At 42.8% G+C, this 19,419-nt stretch overlaps 1 protein-coding gene across 1 annotated transcript in view; it reads right to left on the bottom strand.

Annotated features, from left to right (window-relative positions):
* Window positions 1–3,380: 3,380 nt before the first annotated feature.
* The window catches only part of LAMP5 (lysosomal associated membrane protein family member 5), a 25,004-nt gene continuing 8,965 nt past the window's right edge, over window positions 3,381–19,419 (bottom strand). The window contains exon 6 of the mRNA XM_019549099.1: window positions 3,381–5,366. Coding sequence (XP_019404644.1) covers window positions 5,188–5,366 — 179 coding nt within the window. The 3' untranslated portion in view covers window positions 3,381–5,187. The remainder of the gene's footprint in view (window positions 5,367–19,419) is intronic.

The raw sequence follows: 19,419 nt of genomic DNA, 5'->3' as shown, positions 1-19,419 counted from the left end.
TCTCCCACAACATTCTTGCAGGCAAGCTAAGGAAATATGGGCTGGATGAATGAACTGTAAGGTGGATAGAAAACTGGCTGGAGCATCAGGGTCAGAGAGTAGTAATCAATGGCTGGGCAGCAGCTCTGAAGAAAAGGACCTGTGGGTTACAGTGGAAAATAAGCTGAATATGAGCCAACAAGGTGTTCTTATTACCCATAAGGCTAATGGCATACTGGGCTGCATTGGTAGATGTGTTGCCAGTAGGTTAAGAGAAGTGATTATTCCCCTCTGTTCAGGACTGGTGAGGCCCCATCTGCAGTTTTGGATCCCTACTACAGAAAGGATGTAGACAAATTGGAGACAGTACAGTGGAGGGCAACAAAAATGGTGGGGGGGCTGGGGCATGTGACTTATGAGGAAAGACTGAGGGAACTGGGCTTTTTTAGTCTAGAGAAGAGGCGACTGAGAGGGAATTTAATAGCAGCTTCAACTACGTGGCCTCAAAAGAAGCTGGAGCTAGTCTGCTCTTAGTGATGGCAGGTGATGGAACAAGGAGCAATGGTCTCAAGTTGTAGCATGGGAAGTTTAGGTTAGATATTAGAAATAATTTTCTCACTAGGAGGGTAGTAAAACATGGGAACAAGTTAACCAGAAAGGTTGTGGATTCTCCATCCTTGGAGGTTTTCAAAACCCAAGTAGACAAAGCTTTGCCTGGGATGATCAAGTTAGGGATGGTCCTGCTTTGAGCAGGGGGTTGGACTAAATGACCTCCTGAGGTCCCTTCCAACCCTCATTTTCTACGATTCTGTGAACTTTATATGCAGCCATGGGGCAAAAGAGGACACAAGAATGACCCATAGCAATGAAATTGGTTTGATGGTGACTCAGCTAAGAATGCCACTGTAGCCATCTTCTTTAGCACCCTACTGCAGAATTAAACCTTTGGGACAGGCTGGTTCTAGTTTTTCTTTTCCCAAATCACAATTTGGGGGAATTGTTGGTCTACTTCAAGCAGTCTCTTATATAGTAAGGTCCCCATCACTACCCTCATCTGCTCAACAACATTTCAACATTTGATGTTTGCTCAGAACTTGAAAATACAATGTCTTTGATCCCCTGGGTCCTGCCCAAGAAGTGGATATAGACAAAAACAGACTGACTGGGTACATCCACACATGAAATTAGCACAATGCAATAAACTCCAGTGCAGTTTTTACACATAGGCTCAGTGCTACAGGCAGCCCCCATTATAGCACCCTGGTGCCCCAGACAGCCCCAGTCATCATCTACACATGCATTGTGGCAGAGTAAATAACTGTTAGTACCTCTATCAGGCAGTACTAACCTACAGCAGAGTTAATTAGTTCACTCTGGCCTAATAGCTCAGCATGTGTAGACAGAGACATGTACTGTGGAGCTAATTAGGAAATTCCACAGTAAGTGTCTCTCTCATGCAGATGCCCCCACTGAAGCTGAATCTGAATAAGGCAGAGATTACATTAGTGGGTCAGAGGATGTATCTTGAGAGTGTTACCAAAGGGGTTTTCATGCCTCTGCTACTGAAGCTATTTTGTCCCCCCTTCAGGCAAGAAATCTGCAGTTTGCAAGTGCTTTTTTGGAAAGCCAATGGTGTCTGGTTATAGATCTGCAGGCTTTTTATTTCAAATTCTATTTTGCTGATGTCATCCATGACTGTCATATCTTGCTCAACATGGGGCTAAACAGGAATGTCCTGCAGAAGCCACAGCTCATGCAGAATACAGCTGTCTCCCTGTTACATAGTATGATATGTCTACTCTTCCAGCTCATCCACAACTGCACTGACATGCTAGTTGGTCAAGTGTTGGGATTCAGTCAATGACATTCAGTCCCCTTAATGCAAAATGATTGATTTTAATTTATCTTTTAGCATAAATACAACTAAGTCATTTCTCTGGTCCCCTGAACTAAGTATATGACCTTAACAACACTATGAAATGAATTCCCAGCTCTGACTTGGTATCACTTTGCAATGATGTGCATGACTACAGAGAACGCAAGGCAAGACTGAATCAGGACCCATGTGTTTATATGCCAGAAGTGGGCAATTATTTCAGCTGCAGGGCCTCTTAATTACTTTTGGTGAGCTGTCAAGGGCCTCAAGGGTAGCCACACCCCATGACAGGTGCCCCGCCCCTGGGTTGCCATCTTTGGACTGGAAGTCCCACTCCTAACCCCTGAACTTTACCACTGGAAATCTCCCCCCCATTTGTCCCCAGAAATACTCCTTTTTGGCAGGATGTTGCCATCCTGGAACTAGAAAAGAAATCATATACTAAAAATCAAACACGTACTATAGCATATTTTAATTTTATTTTTAAAAATTATTTTTGTCCTTATTTACTTGTGTTTGCATAGTATGTATATGGGTGATTGCATAAGAGTTCTAAATAAAGTCTCACTCTTGTATATTATATGGGGGAGGGTCGTATATGGCGGGTATGTGGGGGATGGGTGTGAGCTGTTGGGGGTGGTTGGTGTGGGGTTTCCAGCCACAGCAGCAGCAGCAGGCCATAGGCCTTGGGGTACTCCTGGTCTACTGCAGGCAGAGACCCTGGGCAGCGTGCTGCTCCAGCTGAATTCCAGGAGCTGCACATGGTGGCATGGAGCCCACCTGACCTAGCCCACTGCCATGCACCTTCAAATCAGATCAGGCCAGCTCCATGCCTCCAGCACATGGGGCACCTGATGCTGCAGGTAGGAACCATACACCATCGGGTTGGGCTGAGCTGGCTCTGTGTCTCCATTTGGTACTCCCAGAACTCCAGCAGGGAGCTGCATATGGAGGCATGGAGCCACTTGGCCCAATGGCATGTGGACCGGGAGGAAGTTGTGTCATCATGCTTTGTGCCTCCACATGGGGCTCCCAGATGGAGTGCCAGGAGCCTCACAGAGGTGAAAGCACAAAGCCCGCTCAGTCCATTGGTGCATGACCTCTGAAAGCCACTGTCTTTCAGAGGGGCAGGCATGGGCCAGTAATAAGTGTTTTTGGAGGGGCCCCATGGGCCAGATAGAATGGCCTGGTGGGCTGGATCTGGCATGCAGGCCATATTTTGCCCACCTCTGTTATATGCAATGTGCATGTTACCTGTCATGCATAATGGGCTCACCTTTACACTGAGCTGCAATTTGCACTCTGACTAGTCCTATTCATACCAGGGATGAATGGAAGAATTAAAGGACTAGACAGAGTAAGTCAGAGAGGGTTTGTAACCAGCCAGCGATAGCAACAACAACAATAATAATAGCAGCCTATTTCTTCCAACGTGTTAAAGTGGCTGTGTGTTACATCTTTAATTTGTTCTACTCTCATGACCTTATATATACTTTTCCCATTAAAAAGAAACACACAAACAAGGTTGTTTCAACATCTGAATATATTTCTTGGTTCATAATACATCATTTACAGTAGAGAACTCTCAGAGTGATATAATACCATTGTCGCCATTTAGATTAGGTAAATATAAGAAAAGTATGTTTGTACAATATGTTCATTTAAAGCCTGCCAGACTTCTACTGAATTTGCACTGAAGTCAATGCAAACCTTTCCATTGGTCACAATGATAAAGGGGTCAGGCCCTTAGTTTTTATAAAATGTGCAAACAAGAAAACAGAGTACATGGGCATTTGCTATAGCATACAAAGTACAGTACAGCTAGCCATTATCACACCTTCTTAATACCAATTGTATCATACATGCTGCCAAAATAAAAGCTTATTCATATTATTCTACACGCAGAATAATATTCTTACACAGCGTCTTCTAAATGACTGTGGCTCCTTTCAGTCCAGTGCTTAATAGAAAACCATAGGTCATTACACAATAAGATGGCAAATTAATTTTATGTACCTATAGATTTTAATTAATTTTAAAAAACATTCTCCATGAACTGATAGATTTCAGGTTTTCTTATTTTCTCTTATACTAGATAACACCTGAAATAATCTGCATAGTAACTTGAACGGTTTTGTTTCATTGTGCTATGAAATCATTGGTTGCAGGTAGCAATGTAACATTTCAAAGACAATCACAATACATGCAGGATGTCCAGCCAGAAGCATTTCTCAATTGACTTGCAGCAGCATGGCACTCTATATTTTGTGCATTCACAGGTCTGGTGTTTAATTCAGGTGTGGATCATTCAGCAACACCCCCCACCCCCAACCCTCCACCCCCAACTTTCCTCACTCAACCTTACATGTGACAGCAAAGCCAGCCTTGGGGAAAATGTTGTCCTGGGTGAACTTTTACTTTGGTGCTCCCCCTTGGTGCCCCTTCCCCAGTGTGTCCACACCCCAGGTAGGCAGAGTCAAGTGGCAAAGGGGAGTAAAGTGCAGCTTCCCAGGCAGATGGCCCCATTTCCAGCTCATCCCCATCCCCCATCGCCAGCCACCACACTGCAACCACCTGGCAGCTATCAGCCTGGCCCACTGCTGCCTGTGCACCCATATGGAGCTGCTGCTGAGCCCAGGAGTGATCACAAAACCCCCAGAGTGTGTGTGTGTGTGTGTGTGTGTGTGTGTGTGTGCACGTGGTGCCCCCCTAATATCCTCCTAGCGCCACCCTGACCCCAGTGCCCTGGGCAGTTGCCCACTTCAACCACCCCTAAAGCCAGTTCTGTGTGACAGTCACTCAGCTGGTTGAAATCAGTAATTCTGACTTCAGTAGAGATACACCAGTTTACATCAGCTGAGGCACTGGCCTGTAGTTTTTCAAAATAAAATATTCATTTTGGGACCAACCTTAGATTCTTTCAGAGCTTTTATGGACTTGAGTGGAATTTCTGGTACGCAGGAATGCAGCATACAGCCCTTAATAATACATACACTAAATTACTGCTTGGAGCTCAGAGCTGCTTGAATCCACTCTGAGAAAAGGACCTTTACTCCCATAACTGGCCTCCCTACACACAGGAATGGAGTGCAGTGCATGTGTGAAGAGCAGAATATTGGGAGTGATATTCCCCATGTGTGTTTGCAAACTGGATTTTGTGCTCCTGTTAAGCTTTGAAATGTTAAGAGTGTTTCCATCTCTGTTTGGCCATTACACTATGTGCTGATAGAGAGAGAAAGAGAGAGAGAGAGAGAGAGTTTGGCCTCATTTATAAAAAAAGTGCTTTTGCTTCCTTTACCTGATAAGCAGTCAGTTCTGATGTATCCCACCATCTATCCCATATGTTTGTACTGAGATCTGTCTCGAGGAATTTGTACTTGATTGGCTGTCAGCTTGTGATGGATATGGTACACACAAAGAGTTATCACAATAATCAACCCCAATATCAGACCCAAAATCAGAGGCAGGGTTTCTTCCAACTGCTCCCTCTGGTCCACTGGGCATTTATGTGCTGCAGTTTATAAAAAGAGAGAGAAGGACTGATGATGAAACAGTTTACTCATTAACTTATGTAGTGCAAAACTGACGTTTTCAAAGAAGCAAAGTTAAACAAACAACAGCAAAAATGATGCCCTCTCTACAGAACAAAAACATATGCAGTAGAAATTAAATCAAAACAGCATGAATATTAGTTACTGTTGGGCAGTTGTTTAAAACCAATAGCCTTGACAATCATCAGCCTACTTCAGGGAAGCACATAATCACAGGCTTAGCTTAGCTTTGTCTATTCATCTATTTTAATTTTCTTCTTCTTTCAAATTTGTTCCTTCCCTGGAAGTGACTAAAATAGCTCTGCAGGAACTCCACTTTCAGTGTTTCTTGGCTCTGCACCAGGTTTGCTCAGTTTACAAGTGAAAATCCTGTTTCTTTTCTATCTTCCAACCCTGGGAGCTCACTCCAGAATCTGATCGGGAAACTGTTCTTTCATGTTCACACCTCCACTGAATAAATTGTCCCAGGGGAGACGCATTATTACTGAGGTCACAATGTAACGGTGGAGTATGCTTGCATTTTCAGGCTCACAGCTCTAAAATATGAAGTCCTTTATGTATCTACAGAATGAAGCATGTATGAGCCAGCAACAGTATGAATGTACTTGAAGTTTCTCTTACAGGCGTCATCAAAAAGGTGAGAGTAGTTTTAGTCTCTGACTTCAATCTCGGATTCATATACTTGAATCAAGTTTAAACTAGCTAGCCCAGGTAATGCTAGCAGTGTAACCACAGGGGCATAAAGCCCCAAGCAGACAAACTACTTGAGTATTTTGTAGCCAGCAGTGAGCTATGCACTTTTAAGCAAGCTCCAATGGACTCAGGTGTGCTGTCTTAAGTTGTAGCCACTTTTGATGTTAGTCTTGATGTTACTGTACATTAAGCCAGATGCTCAGTTGCTGTAAACTTCAAATAATAAATGCTGATTTACACTGGATAAGGATCTGGCCCTAGATTCTCTGAAGTGACTTCAGTAAGCACATCTACAAATGCAATTAATGCACACGAATAAACTCTGGAGTTTATTGCTCCAGAGTTTTTTGCTCCCAAGCAGGTTGTTCGAATGTAAACCTGGAGCAAAAAACTCCAGAGCATCTTGCTCCAAAGCTCATTTATGAGCAGCACATAGAGCCTGGTCAGAATAGCCTGGGCTGTCAGGGGACCCGGGGAGTCAGCCTTTCAGCTCAGGGATGCTCTGACCAGGCTCCATAGGCTGTGGAAGGGCTGGATGGGACATGAGGGTGCTTCAGCACAGGTACTGCCTCCTGCCTAGCCCCACACTGAGGCACCCTGTGCCCCAGGCAGCCAGGTAGTATCTACATATGTGCTTCTGTACACGAAAAAACTCACAGCAAGATAGCATTTATATTTACAAGTACTACCCTGCTGCGGAGATTATTTGTTTTGTGCGCCTTAATAGAGGCATGTGTGTAGCCACTGAGATGTGTACTACACAGTTAAGTAGTCAACTGCACAGTAAATATCTCATGTAGATATGCCCAGTGAAACTAAATGTGGGAGGAAAGTTGCACTGATCTTTTCAGGATCATAACTTCCAGAAGCAACAACTTTCTTCACTGCCAATCATGGAGAAGATATGGTATCATATAAGTGAATCCTGGGCACAGCAACTAAGAATTTACCAGACACTGTTTATAAGCTCCTTGGGAAAGGAGCCTGCTCTTTGTTGGCTATTTGTATAATGCTCAGAACAGTGGATCAGGGACACCTATGTGTTACCACCATATAAAATAACAGCATTTTTTGTAGGAAATATATTACAAGGACATTATTAAGATTGCAAAGTGGAGCACTCAAAAGTTAAGCGATGTCAAGGATTTAGGTCACCTGGGCAATTGAAATTCTTTCTAACTAGGATGCAGGTCAAGATTGTATTTCATCTAGTACAGGGCAGGCAATTATTTCAGGTGGAGGGCCATTTACTGAGTTTTGGCAAGCCATCGAGGGCCGCATAACAGGCAGCCAGGGGCATATAAATACTAATTTTCTAAATTTTTTAGGGGCCCTGTGGGGTGGATAGAATGGCCTAGTGTGCCACATCTGGCCTGCGGGCCACATTTTGCCCACCGCTGATCTAGTAGGTGTTGCAGATAATATTTTGGCTTCAAAGGGAATGTCCAAATGAGCATGCACATGTGGTTTGCAGCACGGTGGGGGTGGGGGTTAACATCAGAAGATCCTGATGTCAAAAAAACCCATGGCTGAAAAAAGCAGCATGGCACACATGGCTACAGTGCATGCTGCCTGAAATGGGAGCCTGCCAAGCCAGAGCCAAGCTCCAGCTGCTGGCCAGGCTCTGCACACCCAGATCGCCACTGCTGGAGCCCCAGGAGGGCCACAGAACTCCAGGTAAAACTACTAGGCCCAGTCGAGGTACTGGCTGCAGCCTCCCCTACCCCACACAGGGCAAGATTGCTGTAGTGGCACTCTTGACATAGAGGCAAAAATCTAACCATCCACTGTACACACAGTGCAATAACCACCTGAATTGCACTGTGCTATAGTACTTCCAAAAGAAAGTAGTAAAGCACAGTGCTGTATCAATGTCACCATATGACAACATGTAAACACACCCTCTGTGATTTATTCTTAAGGCTAAGATTGGGGTATGTTACAGAAGTAGATGTGTTATTATTTTTTCAGGGACTTGAGCAGGGTGGACTAAGATTGCACTTAGACATACAGGGCAGAATTATATGCTATTGCTAAGATAAAAAGTGGCATTTATGCAGCTTTCAGGCATCTACATCACCCTATGACATTCTGTATTGTTTGATTAGCCTACACATAGTTAAATGCCTTCTGAAGCTACAGTTTTGTTGTATGTGACTAGGTTTGTCCCTATACATATGCTCAGAAGTGATACATTGCTGCCCCAGAGATTATAAATTAATTTATGCTCCATTATGATTCAATATAGATACCTTCAGCATATTTTTAAAACTACTTCCTGTCCTTGCAGAGACAAGGCATTGACAGTATCCTCACCCGCCTGCTTTACCTGTGACAAGTTAGGGTATGTTTGATGTTTTGGCATTGTGTCTGGCAATTATATGAAGGGATTGTTTGCAATGCTCTTAAGAATAGGCTGGACAAGCACTCTTGTAAAATGGTTTAAGCCCTTTCTTGAGTATAGGATTGAACTAGATGACCTCTTGAAGTCCTAGTTTTCTATGGTTATGAACAACACCATTATGAACAGCAGCATTAAACCACATGCATTGTAGTCAACTGAAAAAAAGTGATGAGCAACTCTTTGATGCTGGCATGTTTCTTACTTTTTGACCAACAGTCAAGAGACTGAAACACTACTAGAGGAAAGGGGAGCCTTGGAAGACCCAGGTTTTAGGCCAACCTCCTCTTGAGGGAATCTGAACATTGGTCTTCCCTATCATCAGACAGCAAACTAATGACCAAGCCACTGCCCAGGAGGAACTGAGAGTTCCTTCTTGATGATGCTCAGCCACTGAGCAACCAGAAAAGAAAGCATCCTGGTGGCAAAAGAAGAAAAAACAAGGACCTCAGCTATGTTGTTCAAAGAGTTGGTTGCAGTTCTAGCAGGACCCAAGTGAGCTCTTACTGCCCATTTTGTTGGTGCATTTTTGCCTTACAGAGCTACTGAAAAACTGTATAAACAGCACTGCGAACAGAAAACATGCTTCTTTACAGAGTACTTCAATGAAAATCCCACTCAATGATGTTGGAATAGAAGGCCAGACTGCCCAGAGACTTTTCTTTAAGGAAAAAAAAGTCCAAATGTACAATATTCAGCATTCATGAGCCCTCTAGTCCAACAATCAGCAACCTTTTCTGGCTGCAGGCTGGAATGACCCATTTTGGGTCACAGGCAGGTGGGCAGTAGGATCCCCCTGCAGCTGCACTAACATAGGGAAAGCCCCTTTGATGCGAAATGCCACCAAATCCCCCATATCTCAGGGCCAGATGTGAAAGCTCAACAGGCTATAGGCTGTCACCCCAGCTCTAGCCCACCCCACCTCACAGGATGCCCATTGAATCTTTTCACAGTTAATCTCTCCTAAAAATATGCTTCTCCAGGGACACACGTCACCATATACCCAGCATATGCAAAAATGTGAAGTAGAGACATTAAGGCAGTAGTTCTCAACCTTTTTAGTCAAAGCATCCCTCCATAACTTTTTTGAATTTGGTAACATCCCAGCTGAGAACGACTGTTGTGCTTCCTCAGCTTGCCTCACCGGTTCTCAGGTTTTTTTTGGTTGACAACAATTTATGGGGTTTAATGCTGCACTGTTGGGGCACCCATGATGTTGTTCATAGAAACATAGAAAACTATGGCCTCAAGTGGTCATCTAGTCCAATCCTGTGCTCAGGTCGGGGGGGAGGAAGGAGGCTGGTACAGGGGATGGAGGACAGAGTTTTGATCATTTCCAACCACTGAGGATCTACCTCCAAGAGGTGATGGATCTCTCATTCTGTTACCCATCCCTTGTGCTATTGAGGCTCACAAAAACACCATTGAAAACACAGGGTTAAAAAAAAAGCAGCTGGGCATAAAGAGAGAGGGAACTGGGAAATTAATTCTATTATTAAGCTTTTTGAAACATAAATGAAGCAAGCAAGCCAAAAATGCAATGTGAAAAGTATTCTAGCAATGTCCTTTTCACTCCACATACTGTACTGTTTTGCCAGAACAGTGATTAATCACCAGTACTGTGTAACAGACAATTCAACGATTGCTGCAATGCAGTTTTTATAGAAAAGGGGGAGGAAATGGCTATGGATTCTTATTCTGGACTCAAAAATTGGCTCCAGTGCTTGACTAAAAACTTTCCCATTAATGATGCTGAGAATCCTATTACCAAATTCATTACCAAACCAGAGGCATGTGGGCCAGTAGGCATTCCCAGATATTGACCCTTCATAGGCCAGTATGGAAGGAAGAACTGAGTCCAGAGGATCCAGGGTAAAGTTACAATTACAAAGGGTTACAAAGACCCAGTGATCCTTTTGACCCTCGCAGGGTTACAGAGACCCAGTAACCCTTTTGACAAGCGCACTCAGCATGGACAAGCCACACCCATTCTTTCAGGGGATGTGCCACAGCATCATGCTATTATCTTAGGTTCAAGGGATGTGGCTTCCCCACTCCTATGCCCTTGACCTGGAAAAAGCATGATGGCATAGGATTTGCTGACACACCACTTTTCACCATTTAAACCCCAGTGGGAATACCCTTGTGTAGGCTTCAGACTGGCAGTTTTTCAGGTGAGTTTTAAATCTCACAATCTATTTTAGCCAAAATGATTTAAACTAAAATAATGTCTACCCAGCAATCAAGGAAATCAGTTTAATGCCACAATGGAAGTTCAACCCCAGCAGGGAGATAAGCCCTTATGAGGTGATTTTCACTCTCTGGAGACAGGGAAAAGCAAAATGCTACTACTATGTGATAAATGGAAGACTAGCCAACACAGTGAGCTGTGTCTCAAAAATATTTTGGCCTTTTTACTTCAAACTCTACACCTTTACCAACACAAAACTAAAAGTTTCTCTAGCTACAGAGGATGTATACAAAATTACAACTGGTTTGTCTGAGGATAAGGCCAGAACAAGACTTTCAATGGAAAATTTGTTCTAAATTTATCCCCAGCCTCACAGTCCATGCACAGTAAGGAGCTGACACTCTGACAGACACCAAGTGATGCGGACAGAAATTTGTTCACATAAACAACACCATTACATTTTTATGAGTTACAGGCTTGTTTGAGGCTATCAGTTTGAAAGATGTGGGATTTGTTCCAAGCTTCTGAAGGTGCAACCACAAGTAACTCATCTAGGAAGGAGAAGGCTATGCACTAAGAGAAGCCTGAGAGCTAAGAGGCCCCAAGAAAATTTCTTCCTTTTGCCTCCCCACACCCTGCACTGTGGAAAACTGGGAGGTCCATGCTCCAGTAGATCCCTCTCCTCCTTTTCAAAGAACCATAAGCTAGTGTGGTCCTGTTCTAGGATGCACAGAAAATACAGATCCCTATTTTGGGCTCCTGGAAATCAGCTGATCCCTGTTGTGCCATGACCCTCCCATGGTCATGTTGGAAAGATGTAGGATTTATACCTTGAGAACAAATCCAGAGCCTAGAAGCTGAGTTGACCAGCAAAAATGGAGTGCCATGAGATCAAAGGGAGTGCTCCTTTGAGTCAGCATTTCCTCTTCCTAAACACTTGCCCATATCTGAAAGCCTCCACTTTCTGTTCCCATCAGTTCCCTGAAGCTCAGGGGGAAATGTTCATTCCAGTAGGTTGGCTGAGTTGCACATTCTGTATATTTTACAATCAGATATTTACCACCATAAACAGCAGTATAAAAAGCTACAGGCTTAACAAAGCAAGCATGGGTAGGGAAAAGCCAAATGTGTAACATAGCAGACAGCTTTTGCCAGTCCTGATCTATTTTTACTTAAAATATTCTGTCTGAATATGACGTTAAAGCAGAAGGTGGCAGGGAGAGGGTACATTTCATTTCCCCATGATTTTAAAAAACATACTAAACTAAAAAAATAAAAAACAACAGAATCTGGAGCAACTCAAAACTAACAAGTTCCCTTAGCCACCTCAGTGGAGCTTGTAAGTTTTCTCAGCTACCTACTGGTCATGTCTACACGTGCTGTTAGGGTGGCTGAATAAACTCCAGTGCACTTCATGCCAGAGTTTATTGCTCCCAGGTGCCACATTTGCATGTGTGCCTGGGACCAGCATTTCCTCTAATTCCACCACCAATGCATACTTGTGGCCACGCAAGCGCTCCTGGCAGCACAGCATGAGCATGCCTGCGCGGCTGCACACACCACACAGCTTAAAGGGAACGCTGCCTGAAACTGCAGCACGTTGAGCCAGGGCGGAGCAGCACTAGCTGGCACAGGGATCCAGGGGTCAGCCGGCTAGCCCGGGACTCCTCCGACCAGGCTCCATGTGCCATTGAGGGGCTGATGGGGGCATAAGGGTGCTACAGTGCAGGGGTAGCTGGCAGGCAGCTCCCACACTGAAGCACCCTCGTTCCCCAGCCTGGCTTGTAAATGTCTATACAGGCGTTGAGGTGGAGTAAATAATTCTACTGTAGGATAGGACTTGTGACTGACACTACTATCCTACAGAGGAGTTAATTAGTTTTCTCTGCCCTAATAGTACCACAGTAAACGTCGCATGTAGACGAGCCCACTCTGCAGTTAACTAAGCTAGTCAACTCCCAAAGGTTAGTTCTATGACACTGAATAAGACCTCTTTTGTTAGATACCTCTTTTGTTAGATACCCATTTGCCTTCACTGGGAAAAAAGAAACTCTGGATAAATCATAATAATACCTTTTTTGAACAGGAAATATATTTCTCATGTCTCCATCACTCTTATGGGGAAACAAAATTTGTTCACAAAACATCTAATTTTAGTTTACAGTTTCTAATCAGATGATAGGTTCTAATCCATGAATTTTTCATATTATGGAGCAGAATTAATACTGAAAGCAGTTTAAGAACTAAATGATTCCTGCCCTTTTATATGAGCTGCTTCAAAATCACTAGTGCCTTTCAGTAATCATGGACTTGTACCAAGAGAGATCCTTGGAGAAAGGAGGTGTCTGGAAAGATTAGAGGGAGAAAGCAAGCTCCTTTGAGAGGCATATTTAATTTTAGCTCACTGTAACTAAACCCATGGTGAACCCTATTTAGCCCATTAAAATCAATGGACTCCTTTAGACTTCAAAAGACATTGGACCATATTTCTGGTGAGCTTTGCAAAGCCTCAGACTGTATTTGTTGTTTTTTTAAATCTCATTTTTAACTAACCCACTTCATCTTACGCTACAGGTTGGGTGATTAGAGCTAAAACCTTCACTCTCTTAGTGACTGGTTGTTTGTGTTCAACTGGAAGCTGTATTCACTGAAGCACAGCGCTTTTACAGAGCTGTGGTATAATTGGTATACTGGCCCCACCCTGAACACTAAGTTCAAGGAAACGGTTATTCATGCCTCCTTATAATCAACCTGATAATATCTCTCCCTTCCATAGGTGTTAATGATCTTCTCTCCTTTTTAAAGGTCTTGATGTTTCTACTATTCAAACTACCTTTTCTTCAGCAATTTTGCTGTCTGTTAGCCATTCCTCGTAATCTCTCTCTTCTATTTCACAGCCCCAAAGATTTTTTTTTTAGCTCTAACTAAAAACTGTAACTCAGATGCAGTAATATGAACTCAGGTGTAAAAATGGCTGAGAGTATTGGAGGCACTGTCAAGACACAGAGGAAGACTAGATTTAGTTTTATAAATTGAGTAAGCAATGTACATTTAATTAAAATGACTACAGGACTAATGAAACAATCTTTTGACTATTTTAACCTTTTTTATCTAATTTCTTGCATTTTTAAAACTTAATATATTATCTAGCACAATGGTACACATATGACCAGTAGTATGCAGACAACCTGTCAGTGGTACACATTACAAGATTCATTATAATTACTTTCTATGACAAAAATTTGCTGGTGGTATGAACTGAAAAAATTGCTGGTGGTACTTAAGGTTATATCATTTTAAATTGATGGAAAGCAATCTGTCAGTTTGGGAACTGCTGATCTAGCAAATGAGTGAACATTCCACTAAAGTTATATTTGTGTTTGCTTTGATCTTAAGCTGAGTAATATAGTACTAGGCCCCTGGCATATTAGTAAAGGTTCTAGTTTCTTACTAGAGAGAAATGTACATCATGTTATAGTGATGATGGCCCACACCATGTGTACCCCCGCTTTTCAAAATCCTAGATCCACCCATATAAAACTACTATAAAACAGTTCGTATACAATACATGCATATGGGAAATTACCATTTATGAAGTCCCTAGAGCAAAAGAATCAGGGTTGACAGATGAGCTCCTAGCTTGCTTACCAAATGGGTGATTGCAAGCTCTTTGGTGTAGCACTGGGAAGAGGAAATGGATACAAATTATTTTCCAACTTCTTACAGGAAATCCCATTCTCCTCCATGTCTCAAAAGTTTGGTCAGTGGACATGGATCATGATGGAACTCCACTCTGGTCGTATGTTGGCTGATTGGCAGGGTACCCTCCATATCCTGCATGTCATAGACTTCAGGCCGGAACACCACCAACTCCTAGACTAACAGCTCTGTTTCACCATTTCAGAAGAGGTCACCAAAGCTTTGACTGCTTAGTGGTCATAAAGGCTGGATCCAGACATGCAGGCATGTGTGGTTTATGGCGTTGTAAACCTCTTTGCAGTGCCACAAACTACACGAGTTCCACATTAATCAGTGCTTACTGCTGCTAATTTGCAGCCCCAGGGCAAAGTTTGCTACTGGGATTTCCTGGTAGCAGAAAACAAAAACCCTGAAAAAAAACAGTGCAAACCATACCAAGGTGGCAAGTACAGGACAAATGTTTGGCCAGCATAAAAGCAGAAATGGGGGAGAAGGCAGCCCATGGCGCTCCCAGTCCAAGGCTGTCTGTAGTGCTCCCCCATCTCAAGGCACACTGTACCCCAGACAGACAGGGAGCAGCTAGCTGGGGCTCAGAGTGCCTCAGCATGGGGATTTGGCAGCATGTAAAGATGGAGAAGCAGGCAGCTCTGGGCTGCCTACTCCCCCACCTTCACGTGCCATGCCTCAGCACAGGGGATGCCTAGCCCCTGCAGAGGCAACCTGTGTCCCAGCTAGTCTCCCCCTGGCCTCCCGCAGCACGTGGAGCAGAGGAACAATGCATTCCACTGCAAACCACATGGGCAGGGGTGTGCACTGGGGCACAAGTAGCCACACAAATTTGTGCCGCTACTATTTGTGCTGTTGTAAAGGCACGCCCCTGCTCATGTGGGCCCAGCCAAAGAGAGTCCGGACGTGCCATAATGGAATACAGGTGACCAATAAGCAAGAATGTAGTTGCAGGCTGAATTAAACCACTTCATACTCTGGTTACATATCAAGTAAATAATAATAATAATAACAACAGGACTAGTGATAATAATAGTTTACGTTTATATAATATCTTTTCTCCAAGGAGCTCAAAGCATTTTAAGATCTCTGGGGCCTACAACACTATCAGGTAGGTCTCTGTTATTACTCTCATATTACATGTATATGAAATAAGGGGTGGAGAGATGGAGTGACTTGGAAAAAGTCAGAATAGGTCACAGGCAGACCCTTCAACCCTTCATTTCCAGCTTCCAAGTTCCTGCCCAGCTGTTGGACCACAACAGTGACAGTTGGGCTGGTGAAAACAATACAGAACATTCTCCCATTGGAAAATAATGTTCACTGAAATGAACTTATATCACAAGGCCATCTGACTTTTCATGGGCCACCATAACATCTCATAGGAGTCATAATTCCAGGTCTATCCTGCCCCAGTTCTTGTCTATAGGTCCCACTCCACAGCTGAACTACATGTCCCATAATGCACTTTCATCCCTGTAGCTGAATATTTGCAGTGCATCATGGAGCCTATAACCCCCAGGAATGCTAATGAAAACTACCTGTGCTCAATGAGGAGAAAGTATAAGCGTATGAGACTTCTTTTCTGTTATATCAGAGAAATAATAGGTTTTACACCACCAGTTCAGTAAAGTTCAAAACTCCTTGGTTAACTAAGTATATGAGCAAACTCACTGAAGTCCCTAAGACTTGCAATGCTTAAAGTTAAGTAAGTTCTTTGCTAAATCACCAAGATTTGACCCAGCACCTCGCCAGACGGAGCCCCTTTTTGATCAAAATAAGTAGCAACTTATCAATAGCAGCTTAATTCCCCCTTTTAGAGCAAGGTGCTCATAAAACAAAAGGCTGTCTAGAATCCAATCCATGCAACGTACTGATGAGCACTGAAAACAAAAGATTCAAATTCTGTGATGAGCACTGAGGGTGCAAAAAATGCAGATATATTAATATATATATTTACATAAAACATATATTAATATATATATAAAATATACATATGCATATGTGTGGGTGGGTGGGTGTGTGGAAATATACACAAGTTAATATAATTTATGTATGCTCATCTACACTGCAAGTGATTTGTATGGTCAGATGAAACACAACACATGTTATGTGATGTTTGGGTTCCTGTGAAGAATACTAACCCTACACTTAATTTAAAGACATCAAGCACCTGGGCTCCTGTTATTCTTATTTATTCTATCTTTACACTGATGTGGCCCACTGAATAGTTCCTGATAAATGCTCATGGTTGGGAGGGGGGGCTCGACTCATGCCCCAGACAACTAAGACCTACACAAGTTCATAATATCTTTTTTTCCCAAAATACTGTTCAGCTTAATAGTTAATTTGCCCTTGTCTTATTCAGCTTTCCCTGTTAGGACAGGCATTCATGAGATAAAACAACAAAAGAAAACAATTTTCCATTCCCATGAGCCACTACCAGCAAAATGGGCCTATTGGAGTCAATTGAAAGTTTCTCATTGACTTTGATTCTGGATTTGGTCACTGCACTTCCAAGGGGCTAGATTTTCAAAAGAACTCAGCCTGCTCAGTATGGAACACTTTTAAAAATCTGCCCATAAGGGTCACAAAGGGACATACTAGGTGCTAAGAAATTTTGAAAATCTGCCCTGTATTGAGGTGTTTTATTGGGAACTGAGATCTTTTAGAAACTTCGGCCCAAATCCTATTTCCCCTTGAGGGCCCAAGTGCAATCCTATACCAGCCTGCTCAGCTCAAGAAAAAACAATTAAGGGTTCACCTTGTATAAGATGGGCTCATTTTAGCCTTAGGACCAAGTCACAAAGAATGGGGAGGAGTCCCCACTACCTTTGGTATTAGCCATTTTTTAGAGTCTCAAGCAAGTCTCTTGAAGATCACACTTAGGTGCCTTAGAGGTAAAACAGGATATGGTCTTGATCTGTAATCTAAAGTCTTCATTTCTCAATTCCATCCTAGTTACCCACTGGTTTGTGCTACATGGGGGCCACTTTTCTTTTCAAGATGACTGTTTTGTACGGGTGTGCAAAGAAGGCCCTATTCTATTTGGATTCAGCCTGAATCAGGGACAGTGATTCGATTAGCTGATTTGGATCACTGCCCGTGATTCAATTCAGCTGAATCTGAATCTCAAGATTTGATGCTGATTTGGAGAATCAGTGATTCAGCCAATGACACATCTTTAAATGTTTTTTCTACATACTTCAAGGTATAGTACGGCTCGTGAACGCTGCAAAGCTGGGGCTGATGGAGCGTCCCACAGGAGCATGGGGGGGGGCAGATGCTCAGCGGAAAACCCAGAAGTGGGCCTTAAGTACTTCCAGTCCACTTGTGGATCCACTAGGGAGTGCACTGGGGGCCTTCCACAGCTCCCTGGCTCGGTGATTGGCTGCAGGGGGACCCTGAGTACCCCGCCTCCAGATCCAGGAGACACCATGCTTCTCACCATGTATCCACTTCCAGGTCTGCTGCCGAGCATGCCGCCACCCCACCCCCCCATGCTGTGGGATGCTCCATCTGCCCCAGCATTGCAGTGTTCACGAGCCACCTGCTACCTTGAGGTATGTAGAAAGAACATTTAAAGCTGTGTCTATGGCCAAATCACCAAATCTTTTTGAATCTCTCTAAATTGATTAGGAGGGTTCAGATTCAATTCAAAGAAATTAAAGGGTCGTCTGATTTGATTTGGATTTGGAGAGTCAGCCACCAAATAGGCTGAATCTTCGCCAAATTGAATCAGTGACTGAAGCGTTACACAGCCCTACTTTTTTGTTCTTTAGTTATTCACCTTCCTGAAGGAGTCAGGCTCCTATTAAGTGTAAGCTCCTTTATGCTGGAGTAACTGAGTCCATTCTGGGGAAATGGTACTGCCCATTATACCAGCACTGTTGAAATGGTACACATTTTGTGCCCAGACAAGTGCCAAGGAAGAGAAAAACAGGACTACATGGCAAATGCATGTTGGCCAAAGCTGGCTGAAAAATAGTAAGCACTATTTTTGCCACTGTATATTTTGCAAAAAATTCAAGTTATCTTATTTCAGTTCGAAAACACAAGAATTCATTGTTTTGTTTCTCCAGTTTGGGATATTCTTCTGCCTGACTTCTTTTTTTTGTGAATTTTTTAAATGAAAAAATTCCAAAAAGAAAAAAAAGAAAGAAATTTATTTTCAAAAAAGGCCGTTTTCACAGGAAAAGAAAACTTCAAATGAAAAAAATCAACTAGCTCTAGTGCTGAATATAGGAAAGATATTAAAAAAACTGAACTATGTTTGAGGGTTGGCAGAAAGGGATTTTAAAAAATTATAGAAATGGAATAGGTTTTCCATAGAGCTGGTTTAAAAATTCAAAATACTCTCACTTTTTACAAAATGTTGTAGGACTATTCCATAAGAAAGAATATAAATGACAAGGACCAAAGCTTTCAGTATTCAATGGCACCAAACCCTTTACAGAAAATAGACTCTCTTCAGATTTTACACATCTCTTTTGGATTTCTAATGTATTTTAAAATGTTATGAGGCTTGTGCATAATTAATAGAAATTTTACCTAATGGGAAATTAATGAACCACAAAGGAGGAGGCTAATTACTGTAATTTAAGACTGGCAGGAAATCACACACTGAGCAAATGGTAAAGTAACATTTATACTTACCCATGTGCACTACATACATGCATGCGCATGCCTGCACATCACACATATCTAATGTGTACTGAGAATGTGCATTTGATAAATGGTAGAAACTTCTGTTAAGCTGTAGAGCTGTGTGATTAAAGTATAATGTATTGGGTATTTCTGCCCACCTCATTTGCCCCCCTGCCCTTAATTCAATTTCCAGTAGGACTAAATAAAGAACTAGCCATTTAAAACGAAAAATAAATAAGCAAAAGTCTATATTATAGACTTATTCTTATATTACACTAATATAAGGGGTGTAGCTCTCTATGTGAAGGAAAGCTACATGTCCCTGCAAGCTGATGTTGGCGACCAGCATGGACAGCTAGAGACCCTCTGGGTAAAA

The sequence above is a fragment of the Crocodylus porosus genome, unplaced genomic scaffold (assembly GCF_001723895.1).
Source record: "Crocodylus porosus isolate Cpor-Errol unplaced genomic scaffold, CroPor_comp1, whole genome shotgun sequence".
Taxonomy (NCBI): Eukaryota; Metazoa; Chordata; order Crocodylia; family Crocodylidae; genus Crocodylus; species Crocodylus porosus.
The sequence above is the reverse complement of the archived record's forward strand: the minus strand, read 5'-3'. Positions and strand labels throughout refer to the sequence as shown.